Below are 21,618 nucleotides of genomic sequence, written 5' to 3'. Positions count from 1 at the left end.
AATAGAATGCTATTAAAAAAAAGCTTTCAGGGAATGAAGAAAAAAAAAGATCCTGGAAAATTTAAATGTGAGGGCACCATAGAATATATAACATACAACATGACCCTAGTGAAAAATATGGATTTAGTCTTCAGCAATACGCGAACCGTGAACTTCCAGATGTTCAAGCTGGTTTTAGAAAAGGCAGAGGAACCAGAGATCAAATTGCCAACATCTGCTGGATCATCGAAAAACCAAGAGAATTCCAGAAAAACATCTATTTCTGCTTTATTGACTATGCCAAAGCCTTTGACTGTGTGCATCACAATCAACTGTGGAAAATTCTGAAAGAGATGGGAATACCAGACCACCTGACCTGCCTCTTGAGAAACCTATATGCAGGTCAGGAAGCAACAGTTAGAACTGGACATGGAACAACAGACTGGTTCCAAATAGGAAAAGGAGTACGTCAAGGCTGTATACTGTCACCCTGCTTATTTAACTTATATGCAGAGTACATCATGAGAAACGCTGGACTGGAAGAAACACAAGCTGGAATCAAGATTGCCGGGAGAAATATCAATAACCTCAGATATGCAGATGACACCACCCTTATGGCAGAAAGTGAAGAGGAACTAAAAAGCCTCTTGATGAAAGTGAAAGAGGAGAGTGAAAAAGTTGGCTTAAAGCTCAACATTCAGAAAATGAAGATCATGGCATCTGGTCCCATCACTTCATGGCAAATAGATGGGGAAACAGTGGAAACAGTGTCAGACTTTATTTTTTTTTTTTTGAGCTCCAAAATCACTGCAGATGGTGATTGCAGCCATGAAATTAAAAGACACTTACTCCTTGGAAAAAAAGTTATGACCAACCTAGATAGCATATTGAAAAGCAGAGACATTACTTTGCCAACAAAGGTCCGTCTAGTCAAGGCTATGGTTTTGCCAGCAGTCATGTATGGATGCAACAGTTGGACTGTGAAGAAAGCTGAGCACCGAAGAATTGATGCTTTTGAACTGTGGTGTTGGAGAAGACTCTTGAGAGTCCCTTGGACTGCAAGGACATCCAACCAGTCCATCCTAAAGGAGATCAGCCCTGGGTGTTCTTTGGAAGGACTGATGCTAAAGCTGAAACTCCAGTACTTTGGCCACCTCATGCGAAGAGGTGACTCATTGGAAAAGACTCTGATGCTGGGAGGGATTGGGGGCAGGAGGAGAAGGGGACGACAGAGGATGAGATGGCTGGATGGCATCACCGACTCGATGGACGTGAGTTTGAGTGAACTCCGGGAGATGGTGATAGACAGGGAGGCCTGGCGTGCTGCAATTCATGGGGTCGCAAAGAGTCAGATACAACTGAGCGACTGAACTGAACTGAACACTAATGTATCAATAATGACTTATCAATTGTGACAAGTGTACTATACTAATACAAGGTCTTAAAAACAGAGAAAACTGCAGGGGATAGGGAGGGAGTATATAATACTTTCTGCTCAATTTCTGTAAACCTATAACTGACAATAAAAAATGAAGTCTTTGTAAAAAAGAAAAAACATAATTAAAAAATCAATAAAAAGTTTATTAATTTGAACAAATGATAACATAATAAAAATTTTAAATGTGAGAGCATAAATTAAACATTAATAGAAGGGTTATAAGTAATTTGAAGAAATATCATAGAAAGTAGAATAAAAAGACAGAGATGGAAAATAAAAGAGAAAAGATAAGAAAATTATAGCATCAGTTCAGAAGATCCAAAATCATATTCAACAAATAGGTATCAAGCTAGACACTGTTCCAGTAACTCAATAACAGGAGTTCCAAGAAGAACAAAGGAAGGAAAGGTGAGGAAATCACCAATCACAAGATTAAAAAAACTTCCTTGACCTGAAACCCCACCAACAGATCATATGATGGATGGAAATAGCCCACTATCTTGAAAAGATCCCACAAGCTTCCAGAAAGCAAAACAAAAAAACACGCCACTACAAAGGATCCGGAACCAGAGGGTTTTAGACTTCTCAGTAATAACCATGATGTGAGAAGAAAATAAGAAATGCCTTCAATTTTGAAGGAAAATAATATCCAAACTAGAAGTCTATACCCAGACCATCAATCAAGTGTGAGGGTGGAAATAAAGATATGTTCATATATGGAGGGTCTCAAAAACTTAAATTCCCATGCATCATTTCTCCCAAAACTAATAAAGATGTGCTCCCACTAATTAAGAGAGTAAACCAAAGAGGAGGACTACCAGGAACTCAGGAAACAGGGCATCCAGCCCAAGACAAAGTGATGCTAATCCTCAGGAAGATGGCTAGGCGCAAGGCTGGGGTGATGGTTACACCTCAGGTGGAAAGGGAAATTTGCACAATTTGGACAGATTGGAGGCTAGAACAGAGATTTCTCCAAAAAGCTGAAATTGAAAGCCCATCTGATACTATAAACATAAGAAGAGAGAGAGAAACGTGTGGAGTTTGAGCTCGAAGTAGAGATAGATACACAGAAAACTAACAAATACAAAGGCAATCAATAACTCCAGAGAAAATACATAAAGTTGTTTAGCTTATATTAAAAACAAACATCCTTTTGGCAGTCTACTAATTTAACTTGTATGCAGAGTACATCATGAGAAACGCTGGGCTGGAGGAAGCACAAGCTGAAATCAAGATTGCCGGGAGAAATATCAACAACCTCAGATATGCAGATGACACCACTTTTATGGCAGAAAGTGAAGAGGAACTAAAAAGCCTCTTGATGAGAGTGCAAGAGAAGAGTGAAAAAGTTGGCTTAAAGCCCAACATTCAGAAAATGAAGATCATGGCATCTGGTCCCATCACTTCATGGCAAATAGATGGGAAACAGTGGAAACTGTGGCTGACTTTATTTTCTGGGCTCCAAAATCACTGCAGATGGTGATGGCGGCCATGAAATTAAAAGACGCTTACTCCTTGGAAGGAAAGTTATGACCAACCTAGAAAGCATATTAAAAAGCAGAGACATTACTTTGCCAACAAAGGTCCATCTAGTCAAGGCTATGGTTTTTCCAGTAGTCATGTATGGATGTGAGAGTTGGACTATGAAGAAAGCTGAGCACATAAGAATTGATGCTTTTGAACTGTGGTGTTGGAGAAGACTCTTGAGAGTCCCTTGGACTGCAAGGAGATCCAACCAGTCCATCCTAAAGGAGATCAGTGCTGGGTGTTCAATGGAGGGACTGATGTTGAAGCTGAAACTCCCAATACTTTGGCCACCTGATGCGAAGAGCTGACTCATTTGAAAAGACCCTGATGCTGGGGAAGATTGAGGGCAGGAGAAGAAGGGGACGACAGAGGATGAGATGGCTGGATGGCATCACCGACTCTATGGACATGAGTTTGGGTGGACTCTGGCAGTTGGTGATGGACAGGGAGGCCTGGCATATGGTGGTTCATGGGGTCGCAAAGAGTCGGACACGACAGAACGACTGAACTGAACTGAAACACCACATACACCACAGTTTTTGTAAGCTTTTTGCTTTTTGTTGGTGATTTTTCTGTTTAAAATGGGTCCTACACATAATGCTGAAATGATGTCTAGGGTTCCTTAGCGCAAGAAGGCTGTGATGTGCCTTTTGGAGAAGATGTGCATATTAGAAAAGTTTTATTCAGGCATGAGTTATAATGTTGTTGGCAGTGAGTTAAGTTGTAATAAATAAACAATATATAGGAGGTGTCTTTAAATAGAACACGCATAAAACAAGATTACATACTGATTGGTTGATGGAAATGTTGTGATCAGAGGCTGTCAGGAACCTAACCCTGTATTTTCCCTAGGAACAATGGTTCAGTATTTGCTAATTCAATGTGTGCAGCAATTCTGTAGAACAGATGATGAGAATCTACTGTGATAATACTGGGACAATGAAGGAATGGAAAAACATGTATGTCTGGGTATGTACGGGAGGTGGATATGCATACAACATGCACAGGAACAGAAAGAAAATGAGGACAGGGAATAAAGGGATGCTGAATCCTCATCTTCCATAGAGGGAGAGGACAGACGAGCTCTCAAAGTGAAAAAATGCACATATTGTCACATAAGCCATTTTGCAGAGAAGGCAATGGCACCCCATTCCAGTACTCTTGCCTGGAAAATCCATGGACAGAGGAGCCTGGTAGGCTGTAGTCCATGGGGTTGCTAAGAGTTGGACACGACTGAGCGACTTCACTTTCACTTTTATCTTTCATGCACTGGAGAAGGAAATGGCAACCCCCTCCAGTATTCTTGCCTGGAGAATCCCAAGGACGGTGGAGCCTGGTAGGCTTCCGTCTATGGGGTCGCACAGAGTCGGACACGACTGAAGCGACTTAGCAGCAGCAGCAGCAGCAGCAAGCCATTTGGAGATTCAAACAAGAGGTAAGAATCACTCCTGATAGAGAAGAGAAAATGTGGGTCAAGGTTGAGCAGGCAGCTGCCACTTGAGGTAGACGGCTTAGAATCTTTCATCTTGAACCTTGCATGACTTTAATAAACGTAAAAATTTCAAGTGTAAGTGGAGAGAAGAAAGAAAGCATGAGGTGAAGAAAATGATGATGAATGTGTGGCCACTTGTGAGCACCAAGAACAAGAGGTCTGGGACTTCCCCAGCAGTTCAGTGATTAAGACTCTGCCTTCCAAGGCAGGGGGCATGAGTTTGACCCTGGGTTGAGGAACAAAGGTCCCACAAGTCACGGGGTGTGGCCAAATATTTTTAAAAAAGAACAAAAGGTCTGCATATATTTCTTTTTCAAAATATGTATGTATTTATTTGGCTGCGCCAGATTTTGTTTGCAGCAAGCAGGTTCTTTAGTTGTGGCCTATGAACTCTTAGATGAAGCACGTAGGATCTAGTTCCCTGACCACGGATCAAATCCAGGCCCCCTGCATTGGGAGCATGGAGTCTTAGCCACTTGACCACCAGGAAAGCCCCTATATAATTATATTTTGGCAAAGAGACATAAGACACCTCTGAGGAGGGGAACTGCAGAGCTGCAGGCAGTCTACAGAGGGCAACATTCACTGCAAACCTCTCTCTAACATCTGAATTTTGTACCTGTTATGTATTAATTGCTACAAAAAAAAAAAAAACTGAAAATGTAAAATGTCAAAAGTTAGCTGTTTATACACTCAACTCCCTGGTCAAATCCTGATATCTTGACCATTCAACTAATAAATAGAGTTGCTCCAATGAGCGTCCTCAGTGTTTATTGAGCTGACCTTAAAGCCACCCTTCAAAGTAGGGTTCTAAAATCCCCATGTCAGATGGTGGATGAGGTGGGGGCTCAGAGAGGTGAATTAACATACCCAAGGTCACACAACAAGTAGAGGACAGAACAACCCAGACCCAGGCTCCCTGGCATGGTCCCTCTGCTCCTGCTCAAGCTTGCCCCGAAGCTTGAGGGCAACATTCAACGTGTACCACGTGGCAGGCCGAGTGCCCGTGCTGCACACAGCAGGTGCTCAATTCACGTTTTCTTGAAGGAGAGGTGCTGTACAAAGTACTCTTACAGACGAAGGGACGGAGACCCAGAGGGTGATATTTCATGGGCTAGTTACTCTGGCTCCAGCCACCAAGCTCCTAACCCCTGAGGTACCCACTGCTGCCTGAAAGCAATCAGTACCAACAAGTCTGAGCACCTACTTTGTGCCCAGCTCTCCTCTAAGAGCTTCCCATGGATGAATTCAATAGGGTACCCCCAAAACCCCATGAAGGGATACTAGTGTTACAGCCATGGGGAGAGGGTTAGCACTAAGGGTCGGAACCATAGGAAACAGCTCCCACGAGGATGCTTCCTGTCCACAGACAACACAGCAAAGAAATGCGAACTGAGGCCACAGGGGCTCGTGCTCACGTTACCCGAACATCCGCAGCCCTCTCTGGAGCACACCCATGGATGGGCAGTGGACTTCAGCGCTGGGCTCCAGCCACATGCCTGGGCCGCCCTGCCTGGCAGCAGCACAAGCCACCCCCACTCTGGGGACAAAGAGGCCACTGTCTGCCTTTGGACCCTTCCTGACACTTCTTCTTGTCCCTCTGTTCCTTTTGCCCCCTCCTGTGTTCCACCCTGAGCTCCAGGGCACCAGGGCAGGAAGAAATAAACAAGGATGAATGTGATCAGATTTCATGATGAAAATAGAGGAGAGCTGGAAGAACTGGGGCAGGGTGCCGAAATATTTTTGTTTTGTTTTGTTTTGTTTTTTGCTGAAATATTTTTGAACCTCAGATCTAAAGGCAGCCAGCTTCCACCACTACTCCAGCACAACACAGCAGCTAAGAACAGACTCTAGAGCCCTGCTCCTCCCTGGCTATGCATTTTTAGGCAAATGACCTGCCCTATTTGTGCTTTGGTTCATCAACAATCAAATGGGATTAGTAAGCATTCCTTCCTTACAAGGCTGTTGAGAACACTGGAACACTGGTATGGAGTGGGAGGTGGGTATTATGACAAGATGCACTAGTTAGCTATTGCTGTGTAACAAATTACACCCAAAGTTACCAACTGGAAATAACAAACATTCATTATCTCACAGTTTCAGGAATTCAGAAGCATCTTAGCTGGGTGGTCTGGCTCTGGCTCTCTTGTAAATCAAGGTGTTGGCTGGGCCTGTGGTCATCTCAAGGTTTCACTGGGGAAGAATTCACTTCCAAGTTCACTCTCCAGAGAGCTGCCTTACTGACTGCCATGTAAGGGACCCATGAAAGAGCACCCCAGATGGAAGCCACAGTCTTTGATGACCTAATCTCAGAAATAATATCCTATTGCTTCTGCTATATTCTGTTCATCAGAAGTGAATCACTAGCCATGCAATCTATATTTGCCTGTAAAGTCTTTGCCACTTTGGTTAAATACATAAGTATTGTTTCACAGTGTCCTATGACCCTCTGTGACCAAGTGTTTTTAAACCTTTTAATATTTTTTTACAAACTTCCCCAAAATGAAATTCTCAAAGAAGTCTTTTTGACCTCAAACTAACTTTGGGATTTTTTTAGAGGGCCCCTAGCATATTACAAGGAGAAGGCAATGGCACCCCACTCCAGTACTCTTGCCTGGAAAATCCCATGGACGGAAGAGCCTGGTGGGCTGCAGTCCATGGGGTTGCTAAGAGTCTGACATGACTGAGCGACTTCACTTTCACTTTTCACTTTCATGCATTGGAGAAGGAAATGGCAACCCACTCCAGTGTTCTTGCCTGGAGAATCCCAGGGACGGGGGAGCCTGGCGGGCTGCCGTCTATGGGGTGGCACAGAGTCGGACACGACTGAAGCGACTTAGCAGCAGCAGCAGCAGCATATTACAAAAGATTTGTTCTCTCTTCTCATAAAAATATAGATGATAAACTAATTAGACTTATTTGATATGTTAAATTACATGTGAAGAAGTATTAAGAAGTAAAAATACTAAGCTTTCTTTATATTGTATTTTATAGGTATATAAGTATTTTTAAAATTATATGATGTTCCTAGAAATATAACATACGTTAGTATCTGGTAATGTTGAGATAAAACATTATAATACATATAGTGATATTCTATTTATAATAATAATATAATAATTGATAATATTATCAATCATAATTCTAGTCATTGTCTTACACTGCTATGTATCATAGAAATAACCAAATTTCCCTGTCAACTACACTGTATTGAACTCTAATCAGATCTTTAGCCATGGCATTTTAAGTCTTTTGACATTTACAGACAGTTACTGCTTTACTCCGAGGCTTTTCCTAAAGAGTTACCACAAGAATGTTCCTTCTTCAGAGAAATTTCTAAAAAGGATTCTGACAAGTACTCTAGGATACAAGTTTATGGTAATTTTCAGATCGTAACATCAACTGGGTAAGGATTTATAGAACTCTAAAGAAAAACTAGATTCGTAAAACTGCTAACAAAAGATGAAGATCAAAAACTAATTGCATAGGACTGAATGAACTGATGAAGATTATAATTTTTTATGATTTTTTGTTTAAAACATTGCTGGTTCTTTTATGTTTTGTTTTTCCAGGTTTAAGGAAATCCTCTTATCTTTTCTCTTAAAAGCTTTCAGCAATTTGGTAATAAACATTTGTGAACTAAAAAAAAAAAGAAGTGAATCACTAGGTCCAGCCCACACTCAAAGGAAAGGGATCATACAAAGGTATGAAGACCAGAAGGTGAGGCCATCTTCCAGGCTGCCTCCTTACAGAAAGTGTGCCATGCTCTGTGTCAGGGATTCAGAGTGGACTCAGCTCCTACCCTGTGCCAGGGGAGAAAGGCCTGGGCATGGATAGCCCCTGCCCCATGGAGCAGAGCTGGGGCCTAGGCAAGTCCAAGGAAGGAGGTAGGGAAAGGTCCATCAGCCAAAAAATATATCCTGTGCACTTCCTGGGTGCCACCCTGATGGGAGGAGGCCAGGGCCACAGTGGCACAGTCTGTGCCGCCCGCCCCCACCAGGCCCACAGTTTAGTCTGAGGGGGGAAAGAGACCCCAAAATTAAAAGGCAAGAAAGCAGACACACAAAATAATTATAAGTGACTGATGCTGCTCGTGGTTACAAGTCAAGTTCTGGAGCCACACTGTCGGGGTTCAAATCTTGCCCCTGGTATTGGCCAGCTGTGTGACCTTGGGCAAGTGAGCAAACCATGCTGTGCCTCAATCTGCTCATCTGTAAGATGGGACAAGACAGTACAGACCTCCCAGGGTGGCTGGGAGGACTTGAAGAAGTCATGATTCCCAGGGTGCCTCACACAGAGGGAGCCCTGCGTCAATCTTTGCTATTCTCCTAGAAAACAAGAAGGTGGGAGGGTCTACAGAGACACAGGGTCAGGGAGGGCTGTCTGAGGAGGTGACATTTAACCCATGATGAAAATAAAGAGCAAGGGAACCGTGATCTGGGCAAAGGGAACAGCAAGTGCAAAGGCCTTGGGGCTTGAAGAAATAGGAGCATGTTTAGGAATGGCATAGAGGCCAGTACAGTGGGAAGAGCGACAAAGAAAAGGACAGGAGGTTGGGGACAAGGTCAGAAAGCTCATGTGGTCTAGATTCTTAGAGCAACAAGGAGTCGTGGGAGAGTGCTGCCCAGGAAAATTCAGCAAAGGTTCATCTGAGGGAGGCAACATCATAACGCATCAGCAGGTGGAAAAAAAAAAAGAGGGCCCATGGGCTTCCCAGGTGGCTCAGTGCTAAAGAATCCTCCAGACACAGGAGACTCAGGCTTGATCCCTGGGTCAGGAAGATTCCCTGGAGAAGGAAATGGCAATCCACTCCAGTATTCTTGCTTGGAGACTCCCATGGACAGAGGAGCCTGGTGGGCCACAGCCCAGGGGGTCGCAAAGAGTCAGACACCACCGAGCAACAAAGCATGCACACTTACATGTTCCAGGCAGAGGAAGCAGCCTGAGCCTGACAAGGCAAGTTGATCTGGGGGCCCTATGGAGACGTGGAGAGTGGCAAGTGGGCAGGCAACAGAATGGCAGAACCCCAAGGACACAGCTGGGGACTGAGTCTTTTCTACTGCAGCAGGTAGAGGTCGTGGAAAATGTGTGAGCAGAGAGCACAGTCTGAGCTGCATGTCAGAAAACCAGGGGCAGGGACCAGGGTATAGAAAGGAAAGGGTGGGTTCTAAAAGGTTCAGAACCAGTCAGTTAGCAGAGGAACTTTTCCCAACTCCACACCACCCCTGTTGCTCACAGAAACTCAGTTTATCTTTACAGTGGGTTAGTCCTCCCATCTTCTCATGGGCACCAAGACTGGCAGACCCATAGCAAGTGTTCACGGACTTCCATATGGAGGCTGTTCCTAAGACTTGCTCCGGTGGAATGCCCAGAAACATTTATGTCACCCCAGAAGGACTCCCAACAGCTTCTCTGAGCAAGGACCTCAGAGACAGCCCAGAGACCTTCCAAGGATGCCTGCGAACCCTCCCTAGAGATAGTCAGTCACCAGAGACCTCTAAGCAACCTCTCGGCAGGCCTTGAACAACCCCCAAAATCACGCACAGATCTCAAACTCTCAAACAGCATTCTAACTACAGAGAAACCTGTAAATGGCCCTAAAGAGACAAACACCCTTCAAAGACCCTAAAAACCCTTTAAACATTCCCCAGGAAGCCCTTTCATCTTCCCCGAGAAAGTTCCCCTGACAGCCCCCTAGGAACCTACCAGAGTCCCTGAAGAGTCCCCAGTCCTCCAGTCACCAAAGCCGCATAGAGACCCCCGCCCCCCTAAAACGCACAGCTCCCCCTCCATCAGTCTCAGCTCTCCGGAAGTCCTACTCGCACTCCTAATACCCCCAAGCTGTCGTCCAGCTCCCTGAAGTCACCCACTCAGTCTCAAGGGCACTGAAACCTACTCATCTCCCTCCAAAGACCCTCAAGTTGTCCCCTGCAGGTGCCCTCAGAGTCCCCAATCCACTCCTTTCCGTCCCAGCACCGCCCTAGCCCCGCCCTCACCCAAACCCCGCCTCCCAGCCTCCAAAACCTCTCTCCCCTGTCTTCACGCCGCCCTTGCAGACCCCCTCTCTTCGCCCCCCTTGGACACTCAGCCCGCCCCCGACCACAGCCCCTGGATCAGGCCCGGACTGCACTCACAAGAGGTCCCGCCTCGCGGTTTTGCAGACGATGCGCAGGAAACGCCAGCCGCCGCCGCCCACGTACACGCCGAGCGCCGCCGCTGTGCTCCAGGTCCATGGCAGTCCGAGCAACCATAACAGCACCAGAGAGGCCACGGAAGCAGAACCTGCACCTGGAGGCCGCATCCTGGGGAGGCGGAGAGCTCTGAGGCCGCGGGCAGCCCGGGCCCCTCCTCAAGACCGACCCAACCCCGCCCCCAGGTCGAGCTCGGCTCCCGCTTCGAGCCAGGCCCCACCCCGATGTCTGGGATTGGACGTGTCTCGGACAGGCTCCGCCCCGTCCCAGACCTCCCTGCTTCAAGCCCAGCCCAGGCTTTTCTGCCAATCATTAGTGTATCTCCACTCCCCCGACACAGACTCTGTTCCGTCAGTCACTGGCGAGCCCCGCCCTATGCCTCGTTTGAGCGGCGGTACCCAGAATCCAAGCTCCACCTTAACGACTTACCCACAAGCCTAGGCTCCACCTTGGCCCCACCACCCTGGTCCCGGGCTTTCCCCTAGGTCCCGCCTCTACCTGCCTCCGCCACTCACTTGGCCCCGCCCCCAGGTTGGGCCTCTGGCCCCGCCCGTAAGCGCCAGGCACTGTTCCAGAGCCCCGCCCGCTCTAGACCAGGTTCGGCCCCTAGGTTAGTCCCCATGGCCCCGCCCCACTCTGAATCAGGCCCCGCCCTTGGGCTCAAGCCCCGCCCCCGACCCTTCGCTTAGCCGGTGTTCCCAGGCCTGAGTTCCACCCCGGCTACCGACCCCGCCCTCAGGCTTTGGCAGTCACCACCCCCCGGGCCCACCTAGCATCCTAGGCCCCGCCCCACCTGCCCTCCCAGACAAGCTCTCTTCGGAACTGACTTAGAGCCCCCCTGCGGCACAGCCAAGGCCCACCCCGTACCGGAGACCAGGACCATAGAGAGGGGTTTCTGGCCAGAGTGACCACTGCCAACGAGACCCGGGGGCTAGAACGCCCTGGCAAGGACGGCTGTTGTCTCCAAGACCAAATTTCGCCAGGCTCCCAGCTCCCCTCCCAGCCTGGTAATTAGAAAACTGTGCGTCACTCAGCCAAGAGGCGTGGCTCCCCGGCGCTCCCGGTCCAAGCCCTAGATGGCAAACTGAATTCTAACCGCCCGGGGACTATAAAGTCCCAGTTTGTACTCAGGGCCTACCTGTACTGGGTTTTGGCCCAGCTTGTTCTAAATCCAATCCCTAACGCCTCTTCGGTTTTAAACACACGTTCCAGGAACCTGAGGAGCCCTAAACTCACAGCCTAGGGGCCCCAGAATATCCAACCCCTGGGTGGTGGTTTAGTCGCTCAGTCGTGTCCGACTCTTTGCGACTCCATGGACTGTAGCCTACCAAGCTCCTCTGTCCATGGGATTCTCCAGGCAAGAACACTGGAGTGGGTTGCCATTTCCTTCTTCAGGGGATCTTCTCGACCTAGGAATGGAACCCAGGCCTCCTGCACTGCAGAAAGATTCTTCACCGACTGAGACTGAGCTGTGAGGGAATCCAACCCCTGTCTCAGTCTTAAAGGTATATTCCAGGGACCCAACTAATCCCAAATCCGAATCTCCAAATCTTGTGAGTTTAGTCTCAATAACACCCCAGCTGCCCAGGGAGGATAAAAAAATCCACACACCAGGTCCCCATCCTTCCACAGGAAGCTCCACAGAGTCCTTTATTTGCAACCCTAACCCTGAATGCTCACCTGGAGACCCTAAAGCCCTCCAGCTGATCAGGTGAGGGCCAGCGCTGTCCTCAAGGCTCACCACCTTGTTCCCTGGCTGACCTGGAGCCGCTCGCGGATCCTCAGGCTTTGGCTGCTCGGCCGTGGGCTCCCAGAAGCTCAGGCAGGAGGCGGACACGGACAATGAGGGCAAGACAGGGGACCTCCCCTTGGGGCTTCTGGTTCTGCAGTCTCATGGGGCCTGCTGTGATTGCATTGTGCCCATGTGGGCCTCTCCCTTGAAACCCTCTCTCCAAGCTCCCCCTACCTCTGCCCCCCTGCCTATCCCACCCCTGCTTGTTTCTTTCCTGCTTGGCCGACCTTCTCAGCTCTCTCCTTGGGAGGCAGCCAGCGCCTGCTTCCAGCACCATTTAGAGGACAGGACTGGGCAGGCACTCCCCCCACACATGCCGCCATTGGTCCCTGCGGGCTGCCTAGGGTGGGTGAAATGGGGACGAGGAGGCAGATCCGGAAGACAGGCCCAGAGCCAGCCATTGGTCCCCGACTTTCTCAGCTAGGGATCAGAAATGCCCAGAAACTATAGCAGTTACTCTTTTCCTTCCAGATAGCACTATTCTGATCACCCCATTTTACAGGTAAAGAAACGGAGGCTTGACACTGTCGCACTAGCTGGAGTTGAGATTCATTCTTTCACAAATGTGGGCAGAGAGCTTGCTGCCCTTCCTCCCCTTTCAGTCTTCCTTAAACTTCTCCCTCTTCTCCATCTTGCCCTGATTCCCCCCCACCCCCCTCCCCCATTCTCCTTCCCTTCTTCAAGTTTTCTGCCCGCTCCCTTAGCCTTCCTCCACTTCCCCCTTTGTGCACTTCTCCTCCTCCACCCACTCCTCTTCCCTTTCTCCTCCCATCCTGTGGCCTTCCCTCCTCCCGACTTCTTCTTCCACTTTCTTCTCTCTCCTCCTCCCCCCATCTTTCCAAGTTTACTGAGCCCTGGCTAAAAACCAGTAGTACACATGGGACTTCCCTGGTGGTCCAGTGGTTATTAAGATTCTGTGCTTCCACAGGGTTCATCCCTGGTGGAGCAACTTAAGATCCCATATGCCACATAACAATCTCTTCTAACTCCTCCCGTGGCTACTGGAGACACTCTTGTGGGTCTTCAGTCAGCAATCCCCAAGTCCTAACGGCTCTGGAGACCCACCTTTTTCTTGAGATGGTGCCAGTACTCCTCCAGTGGAGGGACCATTTCCCTAGCACTGACCCAAGCTGTTTTCAGTGAGCAGTGTTCTTTTTTTACCCCTGCTGCTGCTGCTAAGTCGCTTCAGTTGTGTCCAACTCTTTGCAACTCTACAGACTGTAGCCTGCCAGGCTCCTCTGTCCATGGGATTCTCCAGGCAAGAATACTGGAGTGAGTTGCTGTGCTGTCCTCCAGGGGATCTTCCCGACCCAGGCATCGGACCCAGGGAACGAACCCACGTCTCCTACATCTCCTGCATTGGCAAGCAGGTTCTTTACCACTAGCGCCACCTGGGAAGCCCTTTGGTTATCTCTTTACATAAGGGCTTCCTTCCACACACCCCCAGGGACATCACACAACACAGGGCAGCATTCCCTTCCTAAGATCTGAATAATTCCCAGTTCCAAAAACATAGCAATTCTCCAGGGTTCCAGATGACCGGTAAAGGAACAGTCCTGTCCCCATTTCACAGAAGGGGAAACTGAGACCTGGACAAGGGGAGCAGGACTCAAGCTTCAGGGTCAAAGCAGGCTCTGAGCCTCTCCAGTGGGGTGATCCTGGATGGGGCACCTCTCACCTCTGCGCATTTGTTGCCCTCTGGCTGATCACCTCCCAGGGCACCATGCACAAAGTTTCTTGGAGGTTTCTCATCTGGGGAATGAACAGGCACACAGTAGGTGGGGGACACAGAAAGACAAGTGTCTCCCTTCCCCAGGTAACCACAGGCCTCAGCAGAAGGAATTATCAGAACTTTCTGGAAGAACGAGAGAAGTGAAGCATACGTTGAAATAAAATAAGTGGACCATCACAACAGGGGAATTGCGCTATAAATAGAACATGAGCACTGTGGGGGAGGGGGTAGTTTCTCTCAGCCAAGTTCAAGTGGCCACCACAGTAGAAGTATTAGTTGAGTGGGGATGCCATAACAACATCCTACAAACTGAGTAGCTTAAAATAACAGGGGTGTATTGTCTTACAGTTTTTCCTGAAGCCGGACTCAGAAATCAAAGTGTCAGCAACTTCCCTCTGTCTGGAATTTCTAGAGGTCCTTTCTTGCCTCTTTTCATTTCTGGTGGTTCTGACCTCAGGTGTCCTCAGCAAGGAACAGCCTGAAGCAGGGCTTGGGTTCCCAGCTGGAGACTGAGGCCAGGTTGGTGGGAGACCACCAAATCTTAGCCAGTGGACTGGTGGTCAGTGACAAGGCCCTGGCCCTTTGGCTTTGCAGAAAAGAATTCCCGCAAAGATGGAAGGTAGTCAAACAAAGTATTAAGAGCAAAAAGAGTACAGTACATGTGGGTATTCATTGGAAGGACTGATGCTGCAGCTGAAGCTCCAATACTTTGGTCACCTGATGTGAAGAACTGACTCCTAAGACCCTGATGCTGGGTAAGATTGAAGGCAGGAGGAGAAGGGGATGACAGAGGATGAGCTGGTTGGATGGCATCACCGACTCAATAGACATGAGTTTGAGCAAGCTCTGGGAATTGGTGATGGACAGGGAAGCCTGGCGTGCTGCAGTCCACGGGGTCACAAAGAGTCGGGCACGACGGGGCGATTGATCTGACTGACATGCATAGGCACATGGGCAGACTCAGAGAGAGAAAGAGCCACTGAGTTGTGCCCTTGTGGTAGTTGAATTACTTTTAGGGGGCATTTCTTCCGGGTTTCCTTTGGCCAGTCATTTTGATTTCCTGGTTCACAGTTCATGTTTCGTATATCTCAGGATCCTCCCATGTGTGCTTATGCATCTCTTAGCCAAGATGGATTTACTGAAAAGGCATAGAGCGTCCTTTCATATCACCTTTGACTTCTAAAGAGTCTTTCTGCACATATGTGGTCAGGAAGTTCTCCTGACTTCAAGAATGAGAAATATGTGGTCTGGGCAGGGCCCAGCCTCCTCCTTTAATTGTCCTGCTGTTTTTGTCTTGGAGTTTCAGTCCACAGGGAATGAATCTCTGATCCCTTTACTCTGGGTGGGGGGGCGGCATCTCCCTCCTGCCTCCAGTTCCAGGCATTCCTTGGCTTGTGGCCACCTTCGTCCAATCTCTGCCTCCATCTTCACATTGCTTCCCTGTGTCTGTATCTCTTGTGCCTCTTACAAGGACACTTGTTGGATTTAGGACCTACCTAGATAATCCAGGATGATCGCCTCATGAAATTTTAATTTAATTGCATCTGCAAAGACCCTTTATCCAAAGAAAGGTCACAGTCACAGGTTCTAGGGGGTTAAGGACTTGCACATGTCTCTGTAAGGGCAACCAGTCAGCCCAGTAACAGTAGGGTAACACATTAGAGCAGTGATTCTCAACTAGGAGGTCATCCTGCCCCCTCTGGACATTTGTTGACACCTAGAGACATTTAAAAAATATTTATTTATGTATGTATTTATTTATATGGCTGTGCTGGGTCTTAGTTGTGGCATGTGAGATCTAGTTCTCTGACCAGGGGTAAACGAGGGCTCCCTGAATTGGGAGCTCAGAGTCTCAGCCACGGACAGCCAGGGAAGTCCCAGGAGGCATTGCTAATTGTTACAATGAATCGTGTGGTGGGAGTGGAGGGTCTTATGATATCTAGTGAGTCCAGGCCAGGGATTCTGCCAAATGTCCTGTGATGTTCAAGACATTCTGGGCCAGCCCCCAGAATGATCTGGCCCCAAAGGGGAGAGGTGCTACAGTTTGGAAATTCTGGGATAGCTGAAAGGTCCGGTCAAGCTGGGATGTGCTGTGCAGTCTGACAGATATCATTGGCTGAGTGACTGCTCCCAGGTTCTATGCTTCACTGTAAAATGGAATAAACCACGCAGGCCTTATAGGGCTGTTCTGAGAACACAAGCCCAGCACCTCTGTTGACCTTAAAAATAAAACCGTTATTTTACCAGCAAAGACGGGCTTATAGGGGAATAGCATGGAATTGCAATTCAGGACACGCAAGCTACAGCATAAACCATAGGCAAGTCCAATGATTAAAAAGGAAAAAAAAAAAAAAAACACACCAGACAAAGGGACTTCTTGGTGGTCCAGTGGATAAGACTCTGTGCTCTCAATACACACACCCAGGGGCTGGGTTCAGTCCCTGGTTGGGGAACTAAGATTCCACGTACAACTAAGCCCATGATGCAACAAACACCCAGTGCAGCCAAAATAAATCAGTTCAGTTCAGTCGCTCAGTCGTGTCCGACTCTTTGCGACCCCATGGACTGCAGCACACCAGGCCTCCCTGTCCATCACCAACTTCTGGAGTTTACTCAAACTCACGTCCATGGAGTCAGTGATGTCATCCAACTATCTCATCCTCTGTCGTCCCCTTCTCCCCCTGCCCCCAATCCCTCCCAGCATCAGGGTCTTTTCAAATGAGTCAGTTCTTAGCATCAGGTGGCCAAAGTATTGGAGTTTCAGCTTCAACATCAGTCCTTCCAATGAACACCCAGGACTGATCTCCTTTAGGATGGACTAGTTGGATCTCCTTGCAGTCCAAGGGACTCTCAAGAGTCTTCTCCAACACCACAGTTCAAAAGCATCAATTCTTAGGCACTTAGCCTTCTTTATATAGTCCAACTCTTACATCCATACATGATTACTGGAAAAACCAAATAAATGAATAAATAATCATTTTTTTAAAGGAGAGGGTCATTCTTTTACAGAGAAAAAGGAGGAAGTTGAGAGACATTGTTTTAGGGAAATCCATTGGAGAAAAGTGAGAGTTCGGGTGATGACAGTTTCTCATTGGCAAAGTTCCTGGGGGAGTCGATTTCCTGTAGGTGATGCTGCTGCTGCTGCTAAGTCACTTCAGTCGTGTCCAACTCTGTGCGATCCCATAGACGGCAGCCCACTAGGCTCCCCGGTCCCTGGGATTCTCCAGGCAAGAACACTGGAGTGGGTTGCCAATTCCTTCTCCAATGCATGAAAGTGAAAAGTGAAAGTGAAGTCGCTCAGATGCAATGTACATCTTTTCTTCTTGGTGCCTGTAACTGATGATTCTTCTGTTGGGGCCTGTAAAGGACTGCTGCTGCTACTGCTAAGTCGCTTCAGTCGTGTCCAACTCTGTGCGACCCCAAAGACAGCAGCCCACCAGGCTCCCCTGTCACTGGGATTCTCCAGGCAAGAATATTGGAATGGGTTGCCATTTCCTACTCCAATGCATGAAGGTGAAAAGTGAAGGTGAAGTAGCTCAGTCTTGTCCAACTCTGAGCGACCCCATGGACTGCAGCCTACTGGGCTCCTCCGTCCACAGGATTTTCCAGGCAAGAGTACTGGAGTGGGGTGCCATCGCCTTCTCCGCTGTAAAGGACAGGTCTTCCTATTATTGACCTTGAGTGTACTGCGTGAGAGCTCCCCCTTCTGGCCTCCCAACACCACTTTCCTGAGGTTTGCTTTTATTTTCCTTCACACCTCATAAACATCATAGAAAAATTCTCCATCGTTGAGATCATTTTGCTCTCAGTAACATCTTGAATTCACAACAAGTTGGGACTTCCCACGGTTCTGGCAGACTGAGGAAAATCTGACCAGGAAATTGTTTCTGAACGGAATTGAAGCCACATGCCTTTAGATGGGATTCAAACCCACAATCTCCCAGCTGAAACGTCACACCTGATCACAGAGCTTACTGAAGCTCAGATGCTTTTGTCTTGGTGCAGAAAGAATTCAACAAGAGGCAAAGTGATAGGTAAGAAGTGGCTTTAATAGTATAGGATGCTTGTGAAGGATAAAAGCAGGCAGGCACGAGCACTCTGCCACACTGAGAACAAAGCAGGGGGGTCGAACCCAGGTCTCCTGCATTGCAGGTGGATTCTTTACCATCTGAGCCACCAGGGAAGCCCTTCCCTGGTGGTCCAGTGGTTAAGGATACACCTGCCAAAACAAGGCACACAGGTTCGCTCCCTAGTCCAGGAAGAACCCACAGGACTTGGAGCAGCTAAGCCCGGGCGCCACAGCGACCGGAGCAAGAGCTCCCAGAGCCTGTGCTCTGCAGCAAGAGAAGTCACCACAATGAGAAGCCCGCACATCACAACGAAAGGCAGTGCCCTCTCCCCACAATGAGAGACATCCCACAAGCAGCAACGGAGACCCAGCACAGCCAAAAATAAATGAGCAAACAGATACGTCTTTAAGAAGAAAAAGTGGGGAGGAAAGAATGCCACTTTCTTCCTCATTCTTGGGTAGATGTCAAGACTTACATCATTAGCTCCTCTTTTAACTCTATATGGTCTAACTGGGACTCTTATGGGCTACCTAGAATCATATGGATATTAGCAAAAAGTCTGTAACATAGACGAAAATATGGTAATTCATCTCAGGTTTCAGTATGATGTCACCTTTCCCCTAGTTTCTTTCACCTTTCCCCCAGTTTCTTTCACCTTTCCCCCATATTCTTGTGCACGCTACGTGCAGGAATGCAGTTTTTCAGGGTTCTTTATCTTACAGACCTCACAAGGCCAAGAGTGGGTCTTGTATCTTTTTCTGTGATACTGGCCTAAGTAAGTTTGTTTAATTTCAAAATGTTCCAATTGTTGCTTAGTCACCAGAAGGTCTGGGCATTTCCTGATCGGTGTCTAGTTTATAATGATCTCCTGAAGTCCTTCTCTACCTATCATCCCCAAGTGGGATTTCTAACTGTGTAACTATCTTACTCTATCCCTATCAGAATGAAGTCGTATCCGATTCTTCTTCGACCCCATGGACCATAGCCCACCAGGCTCCTCTGTCCATGGGATTTTTCCAGGCAAGAATGCTGGAGTGGGTTGCCATTTCCTTCTCCAGGGGGTCCTCCTGACACAGGGATTGAACCCACATCTCCTGGATTGGCAGGCAGATTCTTAACCACAGAGCCACCAACAAAGCCTAATGGGGACCCATCAGGTATGGGCCTGGTGATAAAAGCCTTGACAAGGCAAAGTAGACTCTTGAGAATGAGGATTTTGTGGGTTTTCTTTTTTACTATTTAAAACCAGTACTGAGTTTCTTTCAGAGTCTCTCACATTTCCCCAGATCAAGAAAACGTCCTCAAGGTCTGGTGTTCTACTGAGTGCTTTCATACAAGGGTAATCAACTATTTCTCAGGGTCCCATGAGCTGTCTCTGAGACTGGGACCTGGGACCTGGAACCCTTTGCTGCAGCGCTTGTACCTGGACAGATGTCTCCTTGAGGAGAAAAATACAAAGAAACTATGGTGGTTTGGGAGAAGGAAAGGCTACCCACTCAGTATTCTGGCCTAGAGAATTCCAGGGACTATCTAGTCCATGGGGTCGCAAAGAGTGAGACACGACTGAGCAACTTTTGCTTTCATGGTGGTTTAGTCACTAAGTTGTGTCCGACTCTTGCGACCCTGTGGACTGTAGCCCATCAGGCTCCTGTGTCCATGGGATTCTCCAGGCAAGAATACTGGAGTGGGTTGCCATTTCCTTCTCCAAGGGATCTTCCCAACTCAGGGATCTAACCCAGCTCTCCTGCATTACAGGCGGATTCTTTAACAACTGAGCTCCCTCGTAGGGAGATCAGGGACTAAACATTAATGCATATGGGTCTTCCCTGGTGGTCCACACTCCCAAGGCAGGGGGCCTGGGTTCAATCCCTGATCAAGGAACTAGATCCCACAAGCCACAACTAAAGATCCTGCATGCCACAGCTAGGACCTGGCACAGCCAAATAGATAAACAAAAATAAATATTAAAAACAAAACCAAAACTGCAAACTGTGGACAACAAGGTACAAAAAGACCAAAAAAAAAAAAAAAAAAAAAAAAAAACCAAACAAACAAACCCAACTGCCACTTCTGAAGATCAGGGAGCAAAAACAGGGTGTCAGGAAGAAAAGTTCATCTTCGGCATGAACACCAAAATTGCAGCTAGCTGCTGAACAGCTATTGACAGGAGTATGTTGGATCCCACCAAAAAAAGATACCCAGTGTCCAAGGGCAAAGGAGAAGCCCCAAAAAGATGGTAGGAGAGGTGCAATCGCATTTCAAATCAAATCTCAGACCTACCAGAGATGCTCAGAGGGCACAAATAAAACCTTGTGCACACCAGGACCCAGGGAAAGGAGCAGTGACCCCCACAGGAGACTGGGCCAGACCTGCCGTTGAGTGTTTGAGTGTCTCCTGCAGAGGCAAGTGTCAGCAGTGGCCTGCCACAGGGACAGGGGCTCTGGCTGCAGCAGACCCGGGCATCGTGGCATGTGGCCTAAGTCCTCTTGGAGGAAGTCACCATCAGCCCCACCATAGAGCTGCAGAGCAGATGACCCACAAACTGAAGAACAATTACACCAAAGAAGTTCTCACACTGTTGCAAAAGTTCTAAGGCCCACAACAGATTTCCCAAACTGGGGATCCAGCCAAAGGGCTGAGAACCCACAGGGAAGCAAGACTCTTGGAGGGCACAACAAAACCTTGTGTGCACCAGGACCCAGGAGAAAGGAGCAGCGACCCCACAGGAGACTGAGCCAGACTTGCCTGTGAGTGTCCAGGAGTCTCTGGTGGAGGTGTGGGTCGACAGTGGCCTGCCAAGGGTCAGGGGCACTAAGTACAACAGTCCTGGGAGGCCCCGCATTCTGGCATAAGTCCTTTTGAAGGAGGTGGTCATTACTGCCATTAGCCCTACCATAGTCTGGCCTCAGGCCAAACTACAGGAAGAGAACACAGCACCACCCATCAGCAGAAAATTAGATTAAAGATGTGCTGAGCATGGCCCTACCCATCAGAGCAAGACCCAGATTCCCCCACAGCCAGTCCCTCCCACCAGAAAGCTTCCACAAGCCTCTTATACTCATCCATCAGAGGGCAGACAGAACGAAAACCATAATCACAGAAAACTAATCAAACTGACCACATGGATCACAGCCTTGTCCAACTCAAAGAAACTATGAGCCAATGCCGAGTAGGGCCACCCAAGATGGACGGGTCATGCAGACTTCTGACAAAACGTGGTCCACTGGAGAAGGGAATGGCAAACCACTTCAGCATTCTTGCCTTGAGAACCCCATGAACAGTATGAAAAGGCAAAAAGATAGGACACTGAAAGATGAACTCCCCAGGTCGGTAGGTGCCCAATATGCTCCTGGAGAAGAGTGGAGAAATAACTCCAGAAAGAATGAAGAGATGGAGC

The 21,618-nt window shown here is 48.1% G+C and overlaps 1 protein-coding gene across 1 annotated transcript in view; it reads right to left on the bottom strand.

Moving 5' to 3' along the window:
- Positions 1-12,669, bottom strand: part of SLC27A1 (solute carrier family 27 member 1) — a 42,131-nt gene extending 29,462 nt beyond the window's left edge. The window contains exons 1-2 of the mRNA XM_006057903.3: positions 12,308-12,669; positions 10,571-10,738 (exon numbers count right to left, since the gene is read on the bottom strand). Coding sequence (XP_006057965.1) covers positions 10,571-10,737 — 167 coding nt within the window. The 5' untranslated portion in view covers position 10,738; positions 12,308-12,669. The remainder of the gene's footprint in view (positions 1-10,570; positions 10,739-12,307) is intronic.
- Positions 12,670-21,618: the final 8,949 nt, after the last annotated feature.

This window comes from Bubalus bubalis, chromosome 9 (genome assembly GCF_019923935.1).
Source record: "Bubalus bubalis isolate 160015118507 breed Murrah chromosome 9, NDDB_SH_1, whole genome shotgun sequence".
Classification (NCBI taxonomy): Eukaryota; Metazoa; Chordata; class Mammalia; order Artiodactyla; family Bovidae; genus Bubalus; species Bubalus bubalis.
The sequence above is the reverse complement of the archived record's forward strand: the minus strand, read 5'-3'. Positions and strand labels throughout refer to the sequence as shown.